The sequence below is a fragment of the Ceratotherium simum genome, chromosome 29, assembly GCF_057802395.1.
Source record: "Ceratotherium simum simum isolate JZ-2026a chromosome 29, ASM5780239v1, whole genome shotgun sequence".
In the NCBI taxonomy this organism is placed as follows: Eukaryota; Metazoa; Chordata; class Mammalia; order Perissodactyla; family Rhinocerotidae; genus Ceratotherium; species Ceratotherium simum.
The window spans coordinates 8,411,320-8,436,493 of NC_141928.1; the positions used below are offsets into that span (position 1 = coordinate 8,411,320).

At 54.1% G+C, this 25,174-nt stretch overlaps 1 protein-coding gene across 5 annotated transcripts in view; it reads right to left on the reverse strand.

Annotated features, from left to right (window-relative positions):
• The window catches only part of DNM1 (dynamin 1), a 43,087-nt gene that overhangs the window by 2,565 nt on the left and 15,348 nt on the right, over positions 1–25,174 (reverse strand). For 2 of the 5 annotated variants that reach the window (XM_014782192.2, XM_014782198.2), the window contains exons 7-21: positions 24,087–24,229; positions 23,824–23,959; positions 23,572–23,639; positions 22,332–22,470; positions 14,485–14,571; positions 11,749–11,819; positions 11,526–11,577; positions 11,309–11,320; positions 9,748–9,861; positions 5,788–5,897; positions 4,954–5,065; positions 4,483–4,494; positions 3,934–4,104; positions 2,705–2,946; positions 2,126–2,341 (exon numbers count right to left, since the gene is read on the reverse strand). In XM_014782192.2, coding sequence (XP_014637678.1) covers positions 2,126–2,341; positions 2,705–2,946; positions 3,934–4,104; positions 4,483–4,494; positions 4,954–5,065; positions 5,788–5,897; positions 9,748–9,861; positions 11,309–11,320; positions 11,526–11,577; positions 11,749–11,819; positions 14,485–14,571; positions 22,332–22,470; positions 23,572–23,639; positions 23,824–23,959; positions 24,087–24,229 — 1,685 coding nt within the window. Of the gene's footprint in view, positions 1–380; positions 383–2,125; positions 2,342–2,704; positions 2,947–3,933; positions 4,105–4,482; positions 4,495–4,953; positions 5,066–5,787; positions 5,898–9,747; positions 9,862–11,308; positions 11,321–11,525; positions 11,578–11,748; positions 11,820–14,484; positions 14,572–20,578; positions 20,718–22,331; positions 22,471–23,571; positions 23,640–23,823; positions 23,960–24,086; positions 24,230–25,174 lie in introns of all 5 variants that reach the window. The other 3 variants (XM_014782191.2, XM_014782199.2, XM_014782195.2) reach the window with 3 other exon arrangements.

The window sequence follows — 25,174 nt, forward strand, 5'->3', positions numbered from 1 at the left end:
CTCAGAGGGCCACCTGCAATGCTCCATAAGGGACAGGTCTTGTTTCTTAGGGTCCGGCTGTCATTTCTCAACCCAAGAGCCTTCCATGGCTCCCTACTGCCCACCGCACTGAGATTCATCAAGTCAAATTCTTCTGTGGACTTTGAAGGGTCTCCAACCTGCCCCACTGTACCACTGTACTCAGGGCAACATTTTCTTATTTTTCCTCATTCTGTCTGCATGCTGTTCTGGCCAGTGGCTCTCCTCAATGCCTCCCCCACTAAACCTTTGACCACATGGCTGCTCCCTACCCAAAGGCCCCTGACTCCTCACTCCCTGAGCCGTATCTCAATTAGCCACCAGACCTCACTGAGGTCAAGCTACCTTTAAGCTCCCCAGACTGCTCTCTTCCCCAAGGCAGGACCATGACTTGCCAAATGTTTCCCGTGTGTTAGCAAGACTGGAGTTAGAGCAGGTACCAAATCTTTTTCTTTTTTTTTTGTGAAGAAGATCAGCTCTGAGCTAACATCCAGGCCAATCCTCCTCTTTTTGCTGAGGAAGACCGGCCCTGAGCTAACATCTATTGCCAATCCTCCTCCTTTGTTTTCCCTTTTTCTCCCCAAAGCCCCAGTAGATAGTTGTATGTCATAGTTGCACATCCTTCTAGTTGCTGTATGTGGGACGCCGCCTCAGCATGGCCGGACAAGCAGTGTGTCGGTGCACGCCCGGGGTCTGAACCCAGCCTGCCAGTAGCGGAGCGCACGCACTTAACCATTAAGCCACGGGGCCAGCCCCCGCAGATACCAAATCTTACAGCTCCCATATGTCACGCCTCAGTACAGACCTGGGCATATCAAATACCCTTAAGAATCTGAACTCATGCTAGAAGCCGGCAAAATGCTCCTATAGCTACTGTCTCTCTTGATCCCCACACCAACCCTGGGAGAAAGGCAGAATGTTAAATATCATTTGGTAGAAGGGAAACTGAGGCCCTGGAAGGGAAAGTGACTTGCCTAAAGGCCCAGGGTGAACCAGAATCTCTGGACTCCAGTTCAGTGCTCTTGACTAATACCATACTGCCTGCTTTGCCCCACCTGCTTTGGTCATCAGATCACCACAGAGCAAGCCCCATCTCTGCTTCATTTTGGGTGCAAGGCAGCTAGACCCATGGCCCTACCCTCCAGCCACCTGGCAACTTAAATGGATGCTATTGGTCTGATGTATTTTTTCTCAGAGAACGTGGCCAGTGGAAAGAGGGCAGACTGAGTTAGATATCAGAGTGAGTTTCCTTGAAAGAAGGTCATGGATGAAAAAGGCAAAGCCAAGGGATGAAGTAGAATCCTTTTCCCTGGAAATCTCTGGGAATGAGGTAGACTTTACCCACTCCTGCCCCACCACCCACCACGTCAGTCCAGCCCAGGTGGGGCCAGAAGCAAGGGGAAGGAAGAAAGCCATCAGATTGTCCCATGGCTCCCAGACTCCTTCCCCAGCTGCCCTAATGTCCTAGCCCATGCCTGGGTGCCTTTCTTGCACTCACACCCGTGTGCACGCCCACACACACATCACACACGTTGCTGGTCACACAGTCACAGCTTGGCCTCTGTTCCTGTGGGCCAGAGGCTGAACACCCCCTGGGACAGCCCAAAAGAATCAGGACTGGGAATTGGGGGCATGAGGGTAGCCCTGAGTGTAAGTGAACAAAATCTGCACATCCAGAGAGCATCTGGGTTCAGATCCTCAGACCTGAGGCACGCTCACTAGGGGCTGGGAGAGAGAAGTAGAGGATGGAATGGAGAACGGAGGAGAGAGCAAGGAGGGGAAAGGAGGAGGAATGCAATGTGTGGGAGAGATTGCAGAGTGAAAAAGAAGGGAAGCGCCATGCAAGTGCTGGAAGGAAGGGGGCAGGTGGGACGAGCCCCACGGTCCCTTCCCCAGAAACGACCGCCTCCGGGACTCAGCGCTCCCTGTGGGCAGGCTCCGCCAGCCCTCGGCCCCACCTCCGGTGGCTCTGGCACCCACGGTCCAAGCGCCTTGGTTGGAGAGGGCCGGCTCTGGCGGCCAGGGCCGAGATTTCAGAATCCGGCCCCAAGTCCCTCCCAGCCACGCCCGCCCGGCGGTCTCTCCGCCACATTCGGCCCCTACTCACCTGGGGACCCCCGGCGGGGCGCGGTTGGGGCGCGAGGGCACCTGGGGGGGAGGACCGAAGGGGTCAGGGGAAGCCCCCGGCCTGGAGGGCACGGGGGGCGCTCCCCCCAGGGCGGACCCAGCAGGCGGAGGCCCAGGAGCAGGGCCCCGCGACCCGGGCCGGGCTGGGGGTACGGCGGGGGCTCGGCGCTGCGGCGTGGGGCTGGACGTGGGTGATCTGCGGGCGACACAGAGCGGAGGACAAGGAGAGAGAGATGAGCGGCTCCGCCCCTGCCTGACAGCCCGCCCCCACCACGGTGCCGGCCACGCCCATGCGCGCAAGCCCCGCCCCACCCTAGTCGTCCGCCGGAGCTTAAGCCCCGCCCCCAGTGGCCCCAAATTGCCAGCTCCACCCCGCTCCGCAGCCAGCGCTCCATGGCAAGCCCCGCCCCGCGACAAGCCCCGTCCCTCTCTAAGCTCCGCCCCTCGCTCCAGGTGGGAGCCGCCCCGGTGACGCGGGCGCGCCACTGCCCGGTCCCGGCCCTCCTCCCACGGGCCCCGGGCTGGGGGGCTTTGGGGCCTTGGGGGCCGGCCCTGGTACCTGCGTCCGGCCGGTACGCTCTGCACCTGCAGCCAGGAGTCGTCCACGGGCGGGGGCATGGGCGTGCTGACGGTGGTCGTGTTGATGTCGCCGATGATGCTGAGCGCCTCCTTCAGTGCGTGGTACATGCGCAGCATCTCGTCGCGCCGCTGCGCCTGCTCGGCCGACTCCTCCATCAGTGTGTTCTGGTCTCCGCACGAGTACAGGTTGGCCAGCAGCTCCGAGAAGATGAATTCCTTGGTCTGCAGACAGGCGAAGAGAGGCGGGGCTGGGACCTGACGCCTGTACCGCTCGCCAGGCTTTGCTCGGACTGTGCGATGGACTGAGAGCTCTGGGACAGGGCTCTACCACCACTTAAACTCAGAGATCTCCCCCGCTTTCCCCCCTTGCCCTTTTCTCAAATGGTCCAGAGAGGAAAAGTGAGCTGTCTAAGGTCATAGATCTGGGATGACACCTGCTGACTCAGCTTTTTTCAGCCTCAGTTTCCTTATCTGTAAAATGGGCTAGTTACACCCTTTCCAAGGACTTGCATGCTCCACTGGACCAAAATAAGGAAGACCACAGTTTAAAATTTTCTGAGCCCTTGAGTAATAGGTGTAAATGTGTGCCTGGATGGGGTGAAATGTGAGTCTCTGTGTGTAGGGAGTGGGTTAATGTTCTCTTTAAAGTCCCCAGGTGTTTCCTGGCCAGGCTATGGGACATTCATGGAGAGATGCTGAGGTTTTTTAACACCATAGGCCTGTGTCTCATTTCTTTGTTATTCAAATATATGTTAAGCACCTACTACCTGCCAGGCACTGTGTTGCTATGCACTATATATTCATTTAATCCTCAACTCTATTATTATCCATATTTTACATATAAGGAAACAGGCTCAGAGAGGGTAGTTCCTTTGCTCAAAGTCACACAGGGAATTTGCAGCGAGGCCAGGATTCAAACACAGTTCTAATTCCCTGGGGCCATGCTTTTTCACTAAGCCTCGGGTGGTAGTGGTTCTGCAGGGTGTGTATTTCAAAATGTGATCTGGGAGTTCTCAAAAGATACAGATTCCTAGCCCCTTCTGGAAAACAGTTAAGCATGTATGGAAAAACTTTGGTATGTGAATCTACAAAATAATATATGAAGCTCACATTATATTCCTATTGGACAGCGCCTCCCCCAGGCCAACCTGACCACCCATCTCCCTGGTCCCATGAGAGCACCCGCTCCCCAGGTGGCGGTGCACCCACGTTGTTGATCATGAGGTGCATGATGGTCTTAGGCATGAGGTCCCGCACGGTCTTGTTGACGATGGCCATGTATGAGTCCACCAGGTTCCGGATGGTCTCCACCTGCCGCTCCAGCTGTGGGTCCATGGAGTGCATGAAGTTGTCTGAGCCATTCTCCTCGGTCTCACTGGCCTGCCATCAAGAACAGAGGGCATCAGGATGGCTGGGCCCTCGAAGCCAGGTTCCAGGCATCCCCAGGGTCTCAGTCCCTCCAAGGGTGCCTGGAACACCGAGACACAGAGAGAAGCAACTGGCCTGAACAAATAGATACCTGGCTCCCCCATACGCTCCAGGTCTCTGAGCTCTGCCCACCCCAGTGCTTCACAGGACCCCAGACCCTCATTCAGCCTTATCTCGGCTCTGACTCTAGTGCCTAGAATTTGTCTCAGTTCACCAGTCCATAAATTAGGAAAGGACATCTCCTAGGTCCCTTCCTGATTCTAAAGACCTGGCCAGAGCTCATGCCAGGCTGGAGACGGCTGGTAGAAGGCGAGGGAGGGTCATACTCACTTTCTCCTTGTCCTGGGAGGCCCACAGCAAAGCCACAGAGGTCACCACACCAGCATTGCCACCGCCGCGGGCACCAGCGAGCACAGTGAAGCAGACACACGCAGAGAGGAAAAGGGGAGGGATTGAGCGAACCCAGGGCACTGCACCCCAACTCTAGGGCAACTCTAGACATTGCCACAGTGAAAAAGGGGAGGAAAGAGAAGGCAGTCACAAGAAACCACCATCATATGAAGGGGATGCAGGAAATGCCATCTGTGGCAGAGAAGGGGACACATAAAACTGCCATTGGAGAAGGATGGGAAGAAGGCTTAACTCTGATCCCGCCCCAGGGCAGGTAGTGGAGGATCCCTGCTATTTCTGAGCTCAATAAGGACTGGGAAACATGGCATGACTCAGCATCACTGAGGATGGTGTGCCCTAGGTCCCCTATTATAAGCAGCTTGCCCCGCCCCTTCCTGCCCTGCCACTCACCCCAACACGCTCAGGGTACACGCCAGCCCTCAGGAAGGAGGCCTTCCAGCTATCCACCTCCTCCTGTGTCTCGCAGGCCAGTTCCAGCTGCCGATAATCCTTGTAGACATTCCTGCAAGATGGGGCAGGCGGTGAGGGGAGACGAGGCAAAGCCCATCTTCCTTGGTGGTCAAGGGCATGCATGGACTGGGGTCATCATGCCTGGGGTCCAGTCCTGGCTTTCTCATTTCCCAGCTGGGTGACCCTGGGCAAGTCCCTTCCTCTCTCCAAGCCTGAGTTTCCTCATCTGGAAGGTGGGTTAATAATAACAATTCCTGCCTCCCAGGGTCATTGTGAGGATTCAGTGAAATGAGCAGTCAAATGCTCTATTAGAAAGGGACTGAGCTCTCATAAAAGGGGCATCCATGACAGTGCATCCCCTGGCTTCTCAGCCCCCATTGGCTCCCTCCCTGGCTCTCCAGGGGCTCCTCTGATGAAACCTCACCTCTGAGTAGGAGAAAGCCCGCTAGAGTCAGCCCTGGGTTGGGAGGTGACAGGCCTGGTTCTGCCACTGGCCCCACTGGACACTGAGAAACATGAGAAGGGGACCAGGCCTGACTGGGGCTCTTTTTCATCCCCAGTGCCGGCAGAGTGTCTTATGCAGAGCAGGCAGTAACCAAGTGACTGAGGAAGGACAGGAGGGGAGGAGAGAGGGAGGGAGAGAGGAAGGGAGGCAGGAAGAGAGAGAGGGAGGGAGGGAGGAAGACCTTGACACGAAGTCTAGCACAGCTGGTAGAAGCTCAGTGGGGGTGGTCTGGGGCCTGCAGTCCCTGGGGGGTGGGGGCAGACAGGCACCTCTGTTCCGTGTTAAAGAGGGCGAAGATATGCTTGCTCGACATGAAGCCCTTCTCCACGTCCCGCAGCTTCAGGTTGTCCACAGACAGCATGTATTTCTTCTCTTTCTCCTGTGGGTGGACATGGGAGCGATGGGCACTCTCCTCTGCCACGCCTCACTCCCTAAGAGTCTTCCACGCTGGGGGGCGCCTGAGGCTCTCGACCCCCAGGCTCCCCCTGGGCTTCTGGGCACCAGCCCCCTTGTACTGCACAGGCGCTGTCTGATAAAAGCCTGGCCGTGGAGCCCTGGGCCTGCTGGGCACCTCTGGCTCCCGGTGGTGTTCAAGCCATTCCCACCACCGCTGCATACATGCCAGAGCCCAACAGCCCAGGGTGGTGAGGCTGAGGGTGGCTCCCACATCCCACCCCAAGCAAGCCCTGGACACAAGCCAGGCAAGCCCACACTCGAGCCTCTCTCGCCCTGGCCTGGCCGCCAGGGCCTGCTTCGGATAAGCCTCTGACTTCATTTCCTGACTGTAGAGACAGCGAAGGGGGGCCACCAGCCCCAGAGGCTTCAAAGGGCTGGCTCAGCCCACTCCCCCTAGCCGCCCATGTGTTAGCAATCAGACGCACAGCACAAGCCTGGAGATGGTGAGTCTGTGTGTGTAACATGTGTGTGGTTGTGTGTTTGCGCAAACACATGCAAGCCCAAGCCCCTATCTTATCACCACTGTGTGAGCACGCATGTGTCTGTGTTGCATATGTGTGTGAGTGCACACGTGTGCCTGAGGAGGTGCCCAGCACGGCTGTGGGTCCGTGTGAGCACGTTTGTATGTCAGTGCACACTTTTGTAGATGTGTGTGGCAATTGTAAATGTCTAGGTGTTTGTATGAACATGCTTGTGGGACATGTACTATGGGTACTTACGTGCATACAGTTTGTGTAATGGGCTGAATGTGTTTGATTGACCTGTAGTAGCCTGGGAGGAGTTATGTGTATCTGTGGATGGGCATGTGGGTGCCAGGCCTATGTGCACATGTGTGTACACCTGGTGTGGACCGACATGTGTTTGTAGGCTGCTATGTCCAAGGGGAGGGGCTCAGGGATCTGCAGAGGATGGGGCTCTGGGAGGAGGGGAGGCGTTTCTGCTGCCTGTACCTCACTTGCCCACCCAACACCGCAGGACCCATGCCGGGGCACTGGGGGGGTTGTCTGTGTGGGTCTTGGGGACTCAGGACTTGAACAGGAGCTTCGCCTAGGATCTCAGGTGGGGGGCTGGTTTAGAAGGACCCTGCTCCCCCATCCTGGCGTCATCCTGCCCACCTCCCTCTGCCCCCAGCACCCGCCTGGCCCGTCCAGCCACATAAAGCCCTCTTTATGCCAGGCGGGTGGCCGAGAGCCCCAGAGGGCGGCTGGGGGAGGAGAGGAGGAAGTTGCACACGCGGCCAGGGAACATCTGGAAGCGTTCGAGGGAGGCCCCGCCGCCACCCGCCCTGCGCTCCGGGGTTGGACACTAGGTGGGAGCGGCCTCCTCCCCCACCCCTCCCTTCCTGCCGGCCGGCCCCCTCCCCAGGCCCCTCCTCCCCAGCCACAGCTCCCGCTCACCCCTGCCACGTCAAAAGAGGCAGAAGGGGAGTCGGGAGCAGAGAGGGGACCACGGCTGGCTGGGCTGGGGCTGAAGGGACACGGCTAGGGTGGGGGGCCTTGGATTTCCAGGAGATGGGGCCGAAGCTCCCACCCGACGGACAGACACTTCTGCCTGGATGGACCAGAGGACACCTCCACTCCGTCTACCCAGTGTTTAGACTATCTGTTCAGGACTCCCAAATTGTACAGTAGTCTGCACATTGGTTAGGCTGGGCTGGGTTAGACCCTCGGCGCCGCCGCTGGAGAGCTGGACCGACCCCCGCCCGCCATCCCAGAACCGGAGCCCGGATCCAGGGCAGAGGGCTTGAGGGGCAGAGGGCTTGAGGGGCAGACGGCTTGAGGGGCACAGGGTGGGCTGGCAGGAGGCGCAGAAAGATGCGAGTGCCACCCTGCTGTGGGACGGGGTGGGGGGTGATGATGGGTGGCGGAGCAAGAATGAGAAGATGGGGGGTCAGAGAGGGCTGGGGATGGGGGCGGCTGCCTATCCGCCCAGAGGGCCACCCAAGTCCCAAAGACCAGAGGGCTGGTGGCTGGGTGGAGAAGGGGGACAGATCACCCTCCTCCCAGCCCGACCACCTCCATGTCCCCAGCTGTTCTAGTGCAAAAATCCACTTACACCCAACACATACACCCAACCTCACCTTGACACCCCCCCCCCACAACTCAGGCACATACACTCTCATACCCAAACTTTAAATCACACATCCACGCCCCAAGCACAGACGCATATTGCAAGTACACGCACGTGTGCACACCTACACACACACACACACCCCCTCACAACGGAGCACCGGCCCTTTCCCATCTTTACATCCTGAATACATACATATTCTCACATATTCCACAGGCACACCCTACTTCCCCAAGCCCACTGGCCACACACATACACCTACACTTACACACTGAGCCTGGGCACACACGCCCGAGTCACACCTCAGGCACAGACCGTCTGCCCCCAAAAGCACATGCAGACCGCCATATACCAAACACACTTAGATGCTTACAGCCCAAACACTCTCCTATAAAACACCCACCCACAACATCCAGAAGCCTCACCCGCTCCCAGCACTCACTGACCACCCCCCACCCCCACATACACTCAGCACTGGCTTCCTCACAGGACTCAACTTGAATGTACACACAAAGCTCAAAAAAGACCCCCCACAGGTACGAGGACAGGGGCCCCTCTCAGATACACTCCCCCCTCCCCGCAGTGTAGCCAGTCTAGAGCCCTCAGCCCCAGTCACACTGTCCCCCTGACCCTGTGTAAGGAGCCCCAACACAGGAGCAGCAGATGTTGTGGGGTAGCCGTTGTCACCCCCAGCCCACGGGGGGCGTCTAGGGCGCCTGCCTTGGCGACAGAGCAGGAAGTGACCCCCCCCACCCGCACGCCACGCCACCTCACACTCCATCCCTTCCAGGGGCCCCGTGCTCCGGGAGAGGCCAGGGTTGGGGTAATGAGGTCCAGATGGCTTGGCGCCCCCGCCAGTGACGACAGAGGGCCCCGCCCAAGGTGGGGAGGAGGGGGCCTGCCCTGGGCAACTTGGAGGGGGCAGGGATCAAGGAGGGGGCTTGGAGACCAAAATCACAGGCGCCCACCCCGAGCTGGCTCCCCCATCGAGAGCACCCTCTCTTCCAACAGCCCCCTCAGGAAGAAGAGGGTCCCTTCCCCCACTTCATGGCCAGCTGGAGTTCATTACCACAAGCCACCCCCCCCAGCCCTCCCCATTCTCTCTGGTCACCTCTGGAATCCAGATGTGGAAGCCAAATAGACTCATTCTTAAAGGAGACCAGCAGCAGGGGAGGGAAGTGGCGGGGGTTCTGTGTGCCCCAGTGGGCAGGGCGGGGTTTGGTGTGGTGCCTCTACAGGGCCCCATCACTCCTTGCCCCTCAGCCTGGAGGCACCCTGGGCATCTCCCTTGGACTGCCAGGGTCTGGGGGACTGGGGTGCAGGGGTTAACAGGGTGTCTGGCAGCTGGACTCATGTGTGTCATGAGCCTGTGGGGGCCACGGGGGAGGCGGCACACCCTGGAGCAGGAAAACAGGAAGGCCGCAGGGCTGGTGGGGTCAGGGATGGATGCCCAGCACCCCTGCCCACCCTCTCCAGGGCGCTCAGCCCCAAGCTCCCCGGTCTTGCCAAGTTACCTTTTCTGTCCAACCTGGATGAGCCCCCAGGACTGCCTGCTTCTGCATTCCACCTCCACCCAAGGGGCTTTGATGGGATTTTTTAAAACCCCTGTTGGGTGGTCCAGTCCACTCCAAGCCCGTGGTAGGGTCTGAGCCTGACTCTGGCCACCAGCCAAAACCCTTGATGACCAGTGGCCCTTTACTCACCTCGTCATCCTTGTACCAGGACAGATTCTCAGCGGTCAGCACAAACCAATACTCCTTAGAGCCCCCCTTCATGATGCCAATATTGTTGATGGTCAGCCAGCCCTTCCGGATGACCTGGAGGGTGAGGGGCAGGAGGTCAGTGGGCAGGGGCCAGGCATCCCTGTGGAGGATGGGTAGGCCAAGAAAGGCACTCGAAAGCCCACCCCTCCCCCAGCTCTGGGAGGCCTGGCTGGTCAGAGAGGGTAGGGGCCAGACCTGTCCTGGTTTGAACCATAAGTGAACAGAGTGGAAGACAGAGGAAGGCAGAGGTCAGTTCAGGATAAAGAGCCTTCTGACAGTCAGAGCCATCTGAGTAAGGGACTGGTGGCCTTGGCAGGGAGTGAGCTCCCCATCACTAAAAGTGTGCTGAGTTTAGGTGGCCAATTGGGCAAGACAACTCTGAGTGTCTTTACAGCTTAAGATCCAATTTATTCTAAGACTCCTTTCTGACCGCAGGGACTTTTCACAGGCTGCTGTTGCCTCTGCCCAGAAAGCACCTCGCCTCCTGTTTGCCTGGCAAATTCCTACTCACCTTCTGGGTATCGGCTCAGAAGTCACATTCTCAGGCAGGCCCTCCCTGGTCCCCAGTATAAGTCAGGACCTCCAGTATAATTTTTTATCACTCCATTAAGTCTTCTTCAATGACAATCACTGGGATTTCAAATTACCTTGAGTGCGTGTGTGTGTTTGTGTCTGATTATCTGTTGATGTCAGCCTGTCTTGCTAGATTGTGAACTCTCTCACTCACTGGTGTATCCCAGCACCTTGTGGAGTGCTTGGCAGACGGTAATGACCGATAAATATTTGTGGCATGAATACATGGAATGCTATGGCAGTACGGTTCTAAGAGTCTTTGGCCCCAGGCATTGGACATGAATGGAGTGAAAGAGAGAAGGGGCAGTGGGAAGGCACTGAGCACACACTGCCCAGGCCCCTTCTTCCCCGGGGAAGCTCAGAGTAACAGGCAAAGGTCTCTCTTCACAGCAGAAAGCCACTGTCCCCAAGACTGTCCTGGGCCATCACCACAGCCCCGGGCCTATGGATTCTACTCCAATACGAGGATCTGAGCAGCAGACCTCGCCACCCTGCTTGCCGGCCTGACTTGCAGGAAGGACTTGACTCCTGACATTTCATTAATCTCTTTACTCAACTCTCTGGTACAGATGGCCTCAGCTTAAAAACAGGTCTCTCTCTCATCCATCCATCCATCCATCCACCAATCCATCCAATAGATATTTAAGGAGCACCTACTCAGTACCAGGCCCCTGCCAGGTGTTTGCACCCCCCCCAGCCACGAGGTCTACCTCCGCTGAAGTAGATGCTCAGCTCATGTGCACTGATGGGACTCTGTGTGTGGCTAGGCCTTGCCTCTGGCTTGACAGCATATGTGGACACCCATGTGATGGTGCGGGCAAGCAGCTCAAGCCAAAGAGTACCCTCCTGCCCCCTCCATATCCCCACTACAAATGGGTCCCCTCCTTCCCTCACTACACAAGCCAAGAGCCCCAGTCCTGGTACTCACCAGAATCTCATCCTGCAAAGAGGTAACCATAGCAACCACGAGAGGCATCGGGAGAGAGGAGAGAGGGTTACTGAGGCAGAGTGAGAGGCTTGTGGCTGGCAGTTGACAGGCTCCCTGGCCCCTGTGGGACCCTTCCTCTCGGGGGAGGGGGCTCTCGGAGCTTGGCGTCCATCCGGCACCCTCCATCCCTCGGGCTGGGGCACTGGGGCCCACTCACCTGGTTCCCTGAAGCCTTCTTCTTGTTCATCTGGTTGCTCCTCTGCTGAGCACTAATGGAGAGAGAGGGAAGAGTCTCAGAACTTCTCTCACGAGGCCCAGCTCCATTGCCGCTGCTCAGTGTGCACCACACCCAGAGGGTTAACCCAGGAGTCCTGGGTCCTACACACACACACACACACACTCACACAAGGTGTCACCTTCTCTGCCCAGGGAGCACTCACTTGGCAAAGCCTATGAAGTCCTCATGGTTGGTATTCATGTAAGCCAGCTCAATATCGATGAGGAGCATGACCTTCAAGGATACACAGGTCAACAGGCAGGGGGAAAAGACACCACAAAGTTTTAAAATGCATGAAAACTGGGAGAAACATACTTGCAGCACATATAGAATCCATAATCAATCAATCAATCCATAATAAATAAAGAGTTCCTACAAATCAATAAATGAAAGACAAGAAACACAAATCAAAATGGTCAAAGAACATGAATGGGTAATTCAGAGAAGAAATCATACAACCAATAAGGATATGTAAAAAATGTTCCCCCTCATTAATAAAGAAATGTGAGTTAAAACAATGAGATCCTTTTTAAACCTATCAAATTAATAATAAATATTGATAATGACCAGTGTGGGCACAACTGTGGGAAGACAGATTCTCTCATATACCATGGGTGGAAGTGTAAATTAGCATCACCTTCTTGGAGGGCAATTTGGCAATATTTAATAACATCAAAATGCACATATTCTCTTCCAGAACTATATCTCACAGACAGGCTCAGCGAGTGAGCAAAGATATATGTACCAGGGTGCTCAGTGTGGTGTGGTTTATAACAGAGAAAAACTGGAAACAAGCCAATGGCCATCAGCAGGTGAAACAGATTATGGTACCCTTTAAACAATAAAGGACTCTACAGCTGTTCTGAAGAATGAGGACAGGGGGCCGGCCCCGTGGCTTAGCGGTTAAGTGCGCGCGCTCCGCTACCGGCGGCCCAGGTTCGGATCCCAGGCGCGCACTGATGCACCGCTTCTCCGGCCATGCTGAGGCTGCGTCCCACATACAGCAACTAGAAGGACGTGCAACTGTGACATACAACTATCTACTGGGGCTTTGGGGAGAAAAAGGGAAAAAAAGGAGGAGGATTGGCAATAGATGTTAGCTCAGGGCCGGTCTTCCTCAGCAAAAAGAGGAGGATTGGCATGGATGTTAGCTCAGGGCTGATCTTCCTCACACACACACACACACACACACACAGAAAAAACAGAATGAGGACAATTTCTAGGTTCTGGCATGGGAAGATCCCCTTTGCAAATGATTAAGAGGGATGGGATTCACAATTGAGTCATGATGATGAACACTGCTGGATTCAGACCCAGGGCCTGCTGCTTCCTGTGAGCCTGGGGCCTGTCCTCACTAAGCCTCAAGTTCCACAAATAAAGTGTTTCTACCTCGAAGGAGTGAGGAAGACACGATGAGATGAGGCAGGTCACGGGTCTGAAATGTAAGAGGTGCTCAACAGATGTTAGCCACTACAATTATCTTTAGAGAAAACAGGCACGACACACAGCAGGATTGTGGTTCTTTAAGATTAAGAGAGAATCCGGAATCTGTGTGTGCCTAGAAAAAAATACCCAGAAGGGGACACAACAAATTGTTAATAATGGTCATTTTGTGGGAGGGACTGGGGGCGGGGAAGAGTGAATGGAGGCACACTTACTTGTAATTTAATCACTTCTATACTGATTGAGTATTTTATGGAGCATTTATCATTTTTGTAATTAAAAAGAGACCCATAAGGATTTAAAAACACAACATCAACAACAAAAATGTGACTAACTGGGGACAGTGCCATTGTGGCACAGGGAAGTGTGAGGATAGAGGCTGGGAAACGGGAGCCAGAGGTGGGCGTAGACAGAAGGATGACAGAGAGATGGACAAGGATAGAGGACTAGCCTGTGAGTTTCGTGAGGGCCACGTGGGAGGCCTGCTCATCTCTGCTCCTCCCAACTCAGAGATAGCATTCGGTGATAAGTTTGTGATCGAATGAATGAGTATTTGATACTCATTTGATAAAAGGAAGAGGGGTGGCTATGAGAGGTATAAGGTGACCCAAGAAACAGCAAATAGACAGAGAGAGAGGGAGACCCAAAGAGAGATGACCAGAGGATAGACTGCCAGAAAGTTGAGAAGCAGATAGTGGGAATGTAAAATAGTGCAGTTGCTGTTGAAAACGGTATGGCAGTTCCTCACAAAATTAAACATAGAATTACCATATGATCCAGCAATTCCATTTTTGGGCATAGACCCAAAAGAATTGAAAGCAGGGTCTCAAAGAGATATTTGTACATCCACATACACAGCAGCATTATTCATAATAGCCAATAGGTGGAAACAACCCAAATGGATAAACAAAATGGGGCATATACATACCATGGAATATTATTTAGCCTTAAAAAAGAAGGAAATTCTGACACATGCTACAGCATGGATGAACCTTGAGAATATTAAGCTAAGTGAAATAAGCTAGTCACAAAAGGACAAATGTTGTATGCTTCCATTTATATGAGGTACCCGGAGTAGTCAAATTCATGGAACTAGAAAGCTGAACGGTGATGGTGCCAGGGGCTGGCGGGAGGGAGAAATGGGGAGTTTGTGTTTAATGGGGACAGAGTTTCCTTTTGGGAAGATGAAAAGTTCTGGAGATGGATGGTGGTGATGGTTGCACAACAATGTGAATGTACTTAATGACATTGAACTGTACACTTAAAAATGGTTAAAATAGTAAATTTTATGTTATATATTTTTTCTCACAATAAAAAAGAGAGAGAAAAGCAGAGAGTTAGTAAGAGCAGGGAAAGTATGAGGGAGGTGGAGACAGAAGAGACAAAGCGGGAGGAAGGAAGAGAGCCCTGGGGCAGGATGGAAGGCATGGAAGAGGGGGTGGTGCTGCGGGCTCACCTGCTCCTTGGTGCGACCCTCGCGCTCTCGGATGTGGGTGGTCACGATGCGCTCCATCTCCTCCCGCAGACGCGGGTACTGCTGGAGCTGGGGAGGCAGGAGGGGAGAGAGCCACGTACACAGGGGGCACAGGCAGGGAGCACCCAAACCCCGCCGGAGTCCAGGGATCCAGGGGCGTGGGGCGGGAGGCACACACAGAATGCCCGAGAATGGGAAGAGAGACCTAGGGTCCCGGGAAGCTGATGGCACCAAGCCACGGCCACCCCTTTCCCCCAAGTGTGGGTTCCAAATGGCGATTCAAGGGTCTTCCTGGTTCCAAGGCTTCTTCACTGGCCCACCTGGGCGACTTCCCCGGGGGAGGGCAGTTCCCATGGGCAGAAACGCCATGAGAATCAGCCAGCTCCTTGGCCGCCATCTTGGTGGCGGCCATCTTGGAAACAAACATATTCGGTTGCTGCCTTTGTTTGGGGGACCGTTAGCTCCCAAAGCTTTCACTGACTAGGGCCACCCCTTGCCTTCTCACAGGCTTGGAGGGACAGTCAGATGGGGAATCAGGCAAAGAACAGCCTCGAGATTCCTATCCAGGAAGAATCTGGGAAGGGCAGGGCCCAAGGTGCCAGTTGGCCTCCTGAGTCAGGCTGGGGACAGGCAATGCTCCTTGTCAGAGCTGGGAGAGGTGGGTGGGGAAGCTAGCAATCACACAAAGGACATGCAGGAGCCATAGGCATGGGCATGCGAGGACGCAGGGGGGACATGCGGAGTGGGGGTGCCAGCAGCATGACCAGTACCCCGCCGGGGCCTGGCTGGGCACCGGGCCCTCTTGGTGGAATCCACCTGGTTTTGCCTCCCTTTGCATGCCCCAGCCTGGCACCATCATCCCCAGCCACATCTGCCTGGCTCCAAGCTGGCCAGCCAACCTGTCTCTACCCTACTTCTGCCGGGTAGGAGTTCAGCAGCACCCATTTCCCCCAGTTTTTATCAACGGGGCTGCAAGGGAAGTTGCTCTAAGCCCTTCCCCCTCTGCCTGTGAACTCTGTCCTCAGCTCAGCCCAGCTCTGGACAAAGCCCAGGTTGACTCATCCTCCTTCAAGACTCTGTTGGATGTCACCTCCTCCAGAAAGCCTGCCCTGACCACCCTGAGAGCTGGGTTGGGGGCCTCCCTGTGCCCTACCCCTTCCTTCATCAAACTGGATTGTAATTGTCCTGAAGGCAGGGGCAGGGCAGCGTGCACCACCAGAGGACATGTTGAAGAAATGAGAGAATGAATGAAGGATGGATGTCTTTGCCCTCCTTGCCAGGGTGAGTGGACACCAGCTCCTTTGCCCTCTGGCTCATGAACCAGCAACTCCTCGGGAAGAGGGACTTGCTGAGCTGCTGATGGTGGGGGCCCACCCACAGGGACCTCTAGTTCAGCTGGCCCACCCTCCCCACTTGCTGGCCATATGGGGCCCAGGTGGGGCAAAGCTAGAACCAGTCCTTGTCCCTCTTCCCATGCCTGGGTCGGACCCTCAGGTGAATGTCCCCATGTGGGAAGAGAGCTGGAGGTTACATGCCTGGGTCACAGGTAGTGATTCTGAGGGCAAGATGGGGGCCAAGGAGATGGGACGGGGGGCATGGGAGAGGCAGGAGGATGGGGAAGAAAGCGGCACCCTGGATGCCAGCCCAGGAGAGGCAGACATGAGAGATGCCACACCCTCCGCCTGCCCCCTGGCCATATGTGGCTGTGCCAAGGGTGTGGCTGATGTGGCCAAGCACAGGCGACCTGGGGGAGAAGCAGCCTGAGACCATGGGCTTAAAAAAAAAAACAAAAAACGCTGGCCCATGAGGCTCAAGGAGACTCCTTCTTGAAGTCTCCAAATTACAGCAGAGATTCGGGACGGAGTCACCGCCACCAGACGGCCTCCTCCGAGGTGGTCCCAAGTGCTCCCTCCCAGGGTGGGGTTGGCGGAGGAGAGGTGGGCAAGGAAGGAGGTGGAGGGAGCACTTTGCCAAAGAGCATGACCAGTTCTCCCACTAACTGCCTGGATGTTCCATTTGTCAAGTTTTCCACGTGTCACACATGACAGGGCAGCCTCAGCCCCTTTGAGAAGGTCTGTTCTCTTTGAGCATCTTTTTCCATTCTGGCTGCCTCTTAGCATTTCCAAGACTTTTAGCCAGTTTTTAAAATGGAACTTGTCTCTCTTGTCCTGGGCTGAGTTTAGTCCAGGTCAGCCTGGAGCCCACCAGTTAGTAAGGCAGGGACACAGGCCCTGGAGCCACATGGCTCTGGGTTCAAAGCCGGCCCTGCCCTGCTGACACTCAGAAAAGTGACTGGACCTCTCCGAGCCTCAGTTTCTCCATGTGTAAAATGGGGTAGTAATGGCACCTTCTCTCTGAGGGTTGTTGAGAGGATTGAGCAGCACATTCTATGCCTGACATTAAACTCTAGATTTCGTCCAGGAATGAAAACTCCAATCCCAGCAGGACTGGGAATAATTAGAGTTGACTATTTATCAGACCTCTGGCAGGAGTTGCTTGCTAAGCTTAGAACACTCGGGGAGAAAAAAAAAAGACAAAGATGGGTGAATTTTGCCATGTTAAAAAAAAATAAATTACTATCCATTAAATAAATCAAAAGGCAAAAATATTTTAAAAATAATTTTAAAGCTTTCCTTTCTTTTTTATTTTTTTGTGAGGAAGATCAGCGCTGAGCTAACATCCATGCCAATCCTCCTGTTTTTGCTGAGGAAGACCGGCCCTGAGCTAACATCTATTGCCACTCCCACTCCTTTTTTCCCCTTTTCCTCCCCAAAGCCCCCGTAGATAGTTGTATGTCATAGCTGCACATCCTTCTAGTTGCTGTACATGGGACGCTGTCTCAGCATGGCCGGAGAAGTGGTGCGTTGGTGCGCGCCCGGGATCCAAACCCGGGCCGCCAGCAGCAGAGCGCGGGCACTTAACCGCTAAGCCACAGGGCTGGCCCCTAAAGCTTTCCTTTCTAAAGTTTTTGTTGATCAGTTTTTCTGTTCACAAAAATCAAACAGACTCACTGTAAATTTGAAAATGACTGAAATTTGTGAAGTAGAAATGGAAAAATTCCTATGTTCCTTGCTCTCTCTTAAAATAATGGTTAGCAATTTAGTGAATACACCTTTGGAATTTCATCTTGCATATAGATTATTTTTTCCCCCAAATACTATACAATCTTCCCTGAAACCTGCTTTTTTTTTTCACACTACATTGTGAAGGGACATGTGAATGAACGTAAATGTGCCTTGCCCTTTAAACAGCTATAGCCTTCCATTGTCTGTGTGATAGTTCATATAATCAGCCTCCTCTTGATGGACATCTAGGTGTTTCCAAAATTTTACCATTTACAATAATTACTGCTTTCCTTTTGGAATGAATTCGGCAAAGTATTCCACAGTTTTTAAATGTTTATATCTAGCAATTAGTCTCCTAGGAATCTATTCTATGGAAATAATCCTAGAGAAAGAAAAATAAAATTCTTTATACACAAAGATGTTCATTGCCAGGTTATTTATAATATTGAAAAACTGGAGACAATTTAAATGTTCACCAATAGGAAAATGGTTAAGCAAACCGTGATAAATCTATTTAATACAATATTATGCCATCATTAAAAATGCTTACGCAGGGGCCAGCCCCGTGGCCTAGTGGTTAAGTTTGGCACTGTCTGCTCCGGCGGCCCGGAGCATGGACCTACACCATCAGTGGCCGTGCTGTGGCGGTGTCCCACATACAAAGCAGAGGATGACTGGCGCAGATGTTAGCTCAGGGTGAATCCTCCTCAAGCAAAAAGAGGAAGGTTGGCAACAGATGTTAGCTCAGGGCGAATCTTCCTCAGCAAAAAATAAAAATGCTTATGTAGACTATGTAATAATACCCCCAAAAATGCATATTATTAAGAGAAAAAGCAGATGCTAATACATTCACAGTGTACCTAACAAAATAAATAAACCTACGTATAGAAAAAAAGATTTGGAGGACTATAAATCGGTGAAAACTTTTGGGAAGGCGATATTGCAGAAGTTACCGAAATTGTGAATGCTCAGAACCATTGACCTGGCAGTTCTATATATAGAAATTTGCCCTAAAGAAACAACAGGATAAGTACTACAAATACATCTATAAGGATATTCACTGCAGTATTGTTTGTAAAAGAAAAAAAAAAGTTGAAACAACCTAAACATCTGTCAATAGGATATTGACTATATAAATGATGCCACATTTCCACAGTGGAATATGATTCAGCAGTTCAAGGGCGTGATCTCTATGTAGCTACATACAAGGATTCCTCTACACATTGCTCAGTAAGAAAAAAGAATTCATGGATCAGTGGTGTAGTGTGATCCGGTTTACGCTAAAACTGGTGTATATTTCTATGAGTGGGGCTCGCCGTGTGGCATAGTGGTTAAGTTTGGCATGCTCCACTTTGGCAGCCCGGGTTTGCAGGTTCAGATCCCGGGTGTGGACCTATACCACTCGTCATTCATGCTGTGGCGGTGACCCACATATAAAGTAGAGGAAGATTGGCACAGATGTTAGCTCAGGGTGAATCTTCCTCAGCAAAAAAAAAAAAAAAAAAAAAAAAGGCCTAATGAGTTAGGAAGGGCATGCTGCGAGCAGTCCTTCTTTCAAGGGTTGTGAGATTACAGGGGCTTTTGCTATCTCTGTGCTGTTTGAGTATTTTTATAACAATCATGTACGATCAAAACAAGCAATACTGATAATTTTATTTTTGAAAAAAGGAGTGTACTTGCAGGAAATATTCAAAAATCTCAACAGTGGCTCTCTGGAAAGGGAGGGTTGTGGCCTTCTTTTTACTCTGGCATTTTCCAAATTTTCTTTAATCAAGAATGTATAACTTTTATAATTAAAAACCAAAGGGTAAAAAAATTTTAGTTATATCTTGTCTTCTTTTGTAAAGGGATTTGAGGCAGCTTAACACAGACTCAATATTTTTTAAAGTTTGACAAAAATAAGATTGTGTTGCTTAGTATTCATGATGCAGTGGGACCATGACTTAGATGTCACAATGCAATGGGGAGTCCAGCCCAGATTTCACTCCACCTGGCACAGGCACTGAGCGGATGCTGATTTGCTTAATCTGTCCCCATTTGGCACAAAGGTGGGCAAAAGGGAGACAGGCTTGTGAAAGGGGTGCAGTGACTAATTGCGTATGAGCCACAAAAACTGCGATACTTATTTGAAACATGAAGTTAAGGCAGGTGCGCTCCCACCTCCCCAGCACAGGGAGTTTTTTCAAATACAGGGGAGTCTGGGCTCTTTCCCAGAGATACGATACAGCCTGCTGGGCGAGGGTATTTGAATTCTGGAAAGGCTCCCCAGGCAGTTGATTCTCAGGCAGTCCCCCAGGGAAAAAAGGCTTCAGATGCTCTGGCTAAAAATCTTCAAAATGCCCAAAAGCAGAACAATAGGAAAAAGGCATCTAAAAGGTCACAGACGATTCAAAAGGGGCCGACCCTGCCAAACATGTATGGGTTACTGTGAAGTGAGTAATCCGATATGCTTTTAGGCAAATTGGCGTTGAGGGACCAGGATAGCCCCCCGCTCCAGGATGCCCTGATCTCAGAGCTCCTCCCTCGGCCTCCCTAATCTGAACCCCACTCTGCTTTTCTTTTCTGAGACTCAGTTTTGTCATCTGTAAAATGAGGATACTACCACCTTAGTTGTTGAGGATTAAGTCAGACAACAAGGCTTGGTCAGATAACAAGCACTTAGCCCAGGGCTTGGCGTACGGTAGGTCCTCAATAAGCAGTGGCCGTCTCTTTATCATCAACATCGTCCTTGTCATTCTTATTGGTGGCAAGGGCCACTGAGGATGCTCGGGTTGGAGCAAAGTCTTCTGGCAGAGATGGGGGCCTGAAGGGACTGTGAGTGCAAGGAGACCCAGGGTCATAAGCCGGCGTGACACCTCAGGGCCAGGAACCACCTGGCCAGCGTGGGTGCTGGGTCCACGTGGGTGGCCGAGAGGCTGCCGGGCCTGCTCAGCAGACGGTTCTGCCCACGGGAGGCCGTGGCGCTGAGAAAGGGACTGCCAGGCCCAGCCCCGCCCAGGCGGCCGCCATACCTTTTCGCTACACTTTCTGATGGTGGCCGTGAGCTCACTGACTACCATATCCACACACTTGATACTGGGCTCTTTCAGCTTCTGCACCTGCTTTTTCACTGTGGCTTCAAAAGCGAGGTCAGGCGTGAAGAGGCCCGTCCTGCGCCCGGGGAGGACGGACAGGAGGAGCAGCCACGAGCGGGCGGGTGGGGTGGAGGAGGGCAGTGAAAGCCAAGCAGGGCCAGGGTCCAGGGGTGGAGGATGGCACGGGCATGGGGGAAGAGAGAGAGACACCGACACAGAGAAAGAGAGAGAGAGAACAGAAGACAACGTGAGCGTGGGACCCGGCCCTCCCTACCGCCACCCGGAGCGGGCACCCCCAGGGCTCTGTGGTACGGATGGGGCGCTTCTGAGGGACCAAGCCCCTGCTCCGTACAAGGCCCCTTACTGAGTTCAGATTCTCCCCCCAGGGTTTGGCCCCCCACTCCTCAGCTACACTGAGCCTGCCTTCTCTCTCTTTTCCAATGCCATCTTTGTCACAGCCTTGGGTCCTCCTAAGGGGCTGACCCAGGCCAGGACCCCAACCACCCATTCTGTTCAATGTAGGTTTCCCAGCAACTCCTGCACTCACTTCATCCTGACTCCACAGCCCGGCACCATTCCCTACCTTCACCAGTGTTGCTGCATCCAGCTGCCCAGGCTGTGCACTGCACAACTCCAGGGGGCCCCATTTGCATAGACTGCGGTGCAGATGATGCCTCCTGGAGTTGCAGTGTAGCTGCCTGACCTCCACTCTCCAGCTCCCTGCTCTACTCCTGCCTTTCCCTTTCTCCTCAAGGGGCATCCTTTGCCTCTCCTCCAAAGGAGTCTGGAGGAACTCAGCTTGGAAAGACAGAAAGAGAAGAGGAAAGACAGAAAGAGTGGAGGTGGTGATAGAGAGGGGCCAGGACAGCAATGGGGAGAGGAAAGGAAGGGAGGCTGGAGGGTGGAATCAAATGAGCGCTGGACTTGGAGTCCAAAACCTTGGCTTCGAATAACAGCTCTGCCACTTCCTAGCTAATATGACCTTGGGCAAGTCCCTTGACCTCCTGAGCCTCTGTCTTCCTGCTGTGAAATGGGTGCTATCGTCCCTGCCCTGCCCTCCTTGGGTGGTTCTCTGAGCCTCAGATGACATAGCAGAAGGAAGAGGGCTCTGTCCCTGGAAGGCCAGATGTGGATGGAAGGGCTGGGGAAGGTCCTGAGTGAGGGTCTTGAGAGAGGGTCCTGAGTGAGGGTGGGGTGAGAATGGGGAGGAGGAAGGACAGTGAGGAGTCAGGGTACCTGCTAGAGCTGGGTCCTCTGCACCCCTCTGGCTGTCCAGGCCCCCAGAGCAGCCAAAGAAGGCCCTGTATGTCACCTGTCTCAAGGGCTGAGGTTTCCCCAAGACCCCTCCCTGGAGCCCCTAGAGATGACCCCACCTCTGAGAGCAGGGAGGGGGCTGAGGATCCCATGAAGGCCTATTCTCCCTGAGCTGGGGGAGCTCTTGACGGGCTCTTAGGACAAACAGCCACCATACTTGTCTCACCAATTGTCTAATCTCTTGGGCCTGGGGGCCAGCGGGTGGGTGAGGCCCCCTCAGAGAGTCCCCCGTCCTGGTCTGTGGTGGCCTGCCTCCCCCACCCCGCTGAGGTCTGTACATGCTACCGAGGAGGCAGTGGGGGATGTGGGGAAGGAGCGCCTGGCAGCAGTGCAGGATGGGGGCAGAGGCGGGGGGCTGGCCCGGGCCGCTGGTTACCTTCTTGGTGCACTGTCTAACGGTGCTGATTAGCTCCGAGATAACCATGTCCACACACTTGAGACACGGTTCTCGGATCTTCTTCACCTGCTTTTTCACAATGGTCTCAAAGGCCATGTCTGGGGTAAAGAGCCCCGTTCTGAACGCCCGGAGCGGGAGAAGGGCATAGTGTCACAGGCCAGCTCCTGCCAGGAGTGCCAGGCCCGGGCCCCGCCCCACCCGCCTGAACTCTGCCCTCGGGGTCCTCCCGCTACCCTCTCTGGGCTTTAGCCTCCCCATCTGTAAAATGGGCGGGAGGGATGCTAACGAAGAACTTTGAATCGATACTCTGGGGCAAGACAAGTTCTCTTATAACTGTCGTATATTTCCGCTTCCTCTTAAGATTCTGTTCATACAAAAGGTTCTATGGCCAGAAATGGTTTGAAAACTGCCGAACTCAGTTCTCTTTAGGAGCCTTTCTGGGGAAAAGCATTTTATTTTAAGACTAGGGGAGAGATTTTTTTCCTGTGCCTTGGCCAATGCAGTTCTCAGTCTATAAATTCCATGCCAAACCTTGGATTTGAACCTGCAGGAAAGCAGGGACATTTTGGGCCTGTTCATTGCCTGGCACATAGTAGGTGCTTTAACTTTCCTTGTTGAATGAACGCAGTGTGGATCTGGGGCCCTGAAGGGGGACTAAGCTTGTAAGGAACAGTCTATTTCCCAGCCCCCTTCCCTGCTCCACAGGCCTTGAGCTTGGCTGGAAGGAGGGGCATGGGGTGGAATGGGGCCCACTTTGGGCTATTGGGACTATGGGAGGGTCTGGGGGGTTGAGAGGCCCCGTCCATCATAAAAAGACACAGACCAATACCAGGCCCTACCCAGTGGTTTGGGCAGCTTTGCACTGCTACCTGGATAGGACTGGGGGAGCTGTCTCACCCTGGGGTGGGTGGGCCCAGAGGGTGTGTCCCCAGCCACCTGTGTCTTGGGCTCTGCCCAGCTGGTCCAGCCTCCAGGCCCTGCTCCCAGGGACAGCAAAGGAGGGCAGCAGTTTGCAGGGAGGGGGTGGCTTGGGCCTCCCATCTACCTCCTCCAGCTGGAGCCTGTCCAAGCGGGGAGCCAGAAAGTCGGGGTTTGAGGGGTTGGGGACTAGGGCTCTTGGTCTTTCCTGAGGGAGGCTGACTTCATCACTCCCTATGCCTCTACATTAGACCCGCCTGCCTTCCGGGGCTCAGCCCCCCTCCCCGGTCCCAATACATGCCTAATGCCATGGATATTCTTGATGGCATAGCTGATCTCCCTTCGGAGTTCCTTCTCGTCAAACTCCATCTGTGTAGGAGAGAGAGACGGCTGGTCAGGGCCTGCCCCGCTACCTAGGAGGTCAAGCAGGCTCTGGCCCACTCCCAGGGCTGGGCACCCAGGTCTCTAGTGGGGTCAGCGAGGGTCCGTGTGAGAGAGTCCTGAGCGGGTGGGGGGTAGCCCTGAGCCCTCCTGCCCCGGGAGCCTGTCCCACCTTGACAAGCTCAAAGGGGAAGCGCTCATGGAAGATCCGGTTGATGCGGGCTCCCCCTGACAGCTCGTAGGTGTCAATCTGGTCCCCTGAGCCCTCGATGCGCTTCTCGAAGTCCACGGCAAACTGCTGGACCATCCTGGGGGGAGAGCGGTGAGGCCTGAGGGGGCAGCAGTAGCCCAGGGGAGGCAGCCCTGGGAGAGCCCTGCGTGGAGAGGCCGGGGGAGGGGCAGCTCCGTGACGGGGAGTCAGCAGCTGGGGCTCACTGAAGCAGGGCCTTGGTCTTGCGAGCTGGGTCGTCAGGACGGAAGTTCTTGTGCTCCTCCACCTCCTTCTCAATGGACAGCAGCTGGCTCTGCAGCTTGTTCCGCAGCCCCGGCAACGTGTCCCGGATGTGGTTCGTCAGTTGCTGGGGGAGGGGGCGAGGAAGGAGTTAAGTTCAGGGTCACAAACCCAGATGCTCACAGGGCCAGGCAAAGACCAGGATGCCAGGGGGCCTGTGGACGTGGTTGAGAGCTAGGGAGGGCAGACACTGCCATGCCCACTGCTGCCCCGCTCACCAGAACGAAAGCTGCCTGAGGGCAGGGCCTGGCACACAGTAGGTGCTCACAGAGGTGTATTAATTGAATTAATGAGTGAATAACTCAATTTTCAATAGAAGCCAGAAATCTAGATTTTTTTGCAGTTACCTGATTTTTGACTAATTTAATATTTTTAGATACCATGAGAGCCAAATGAAATAAATCAGGGGCAGGAATGGCTGGAGGGCTGCGCCCTTGTGCCCTCTGGGCTTAAGGCCTCCCTTAAGCTAATTCTCAAGTTCTGGGGCTCACTCCGGCTAGGTCCTCACACACAGTATCTCCCTGAACCTGCATAATGATCTTATGAAACAGAGTCTTATTGCCATTTTACAGATGCAGAATACACGCTCAGAGAGCTGGAGAGTGTCTCAGTGGGTGAGTGACAAAGCTGGGATTGGAACCCAGGTCTGTGGCCTCCAGAATCCCCAATTTTGCCCCCAGACCACACTGCGTTCCCCACTGTCTCCCTCCCATCATCACACACACACACACACAAACACACACACACACACACACGCCTCAGTTCTGGAAGCCCCATTCCAGATGGATAAACATCCTAAGGAAGCCCCTGGGATCCCCGTGTCTGTCTCCAGATCAGCCTCTCCCCATTTCAGGAGGACCAAGTTCTTCAGCCCAGGACACTCCAATCCTGGTCCCCAAACCCAAGCCCTTGTCAGTGCCATCCTCCACACAAGGTCTTGGTCTTCTCTCCATTTTGAGGGGTTACAGGGCTCCCCTCCCAGCCCCAGACAAGGAAAGGTCAGCAAAGCTCT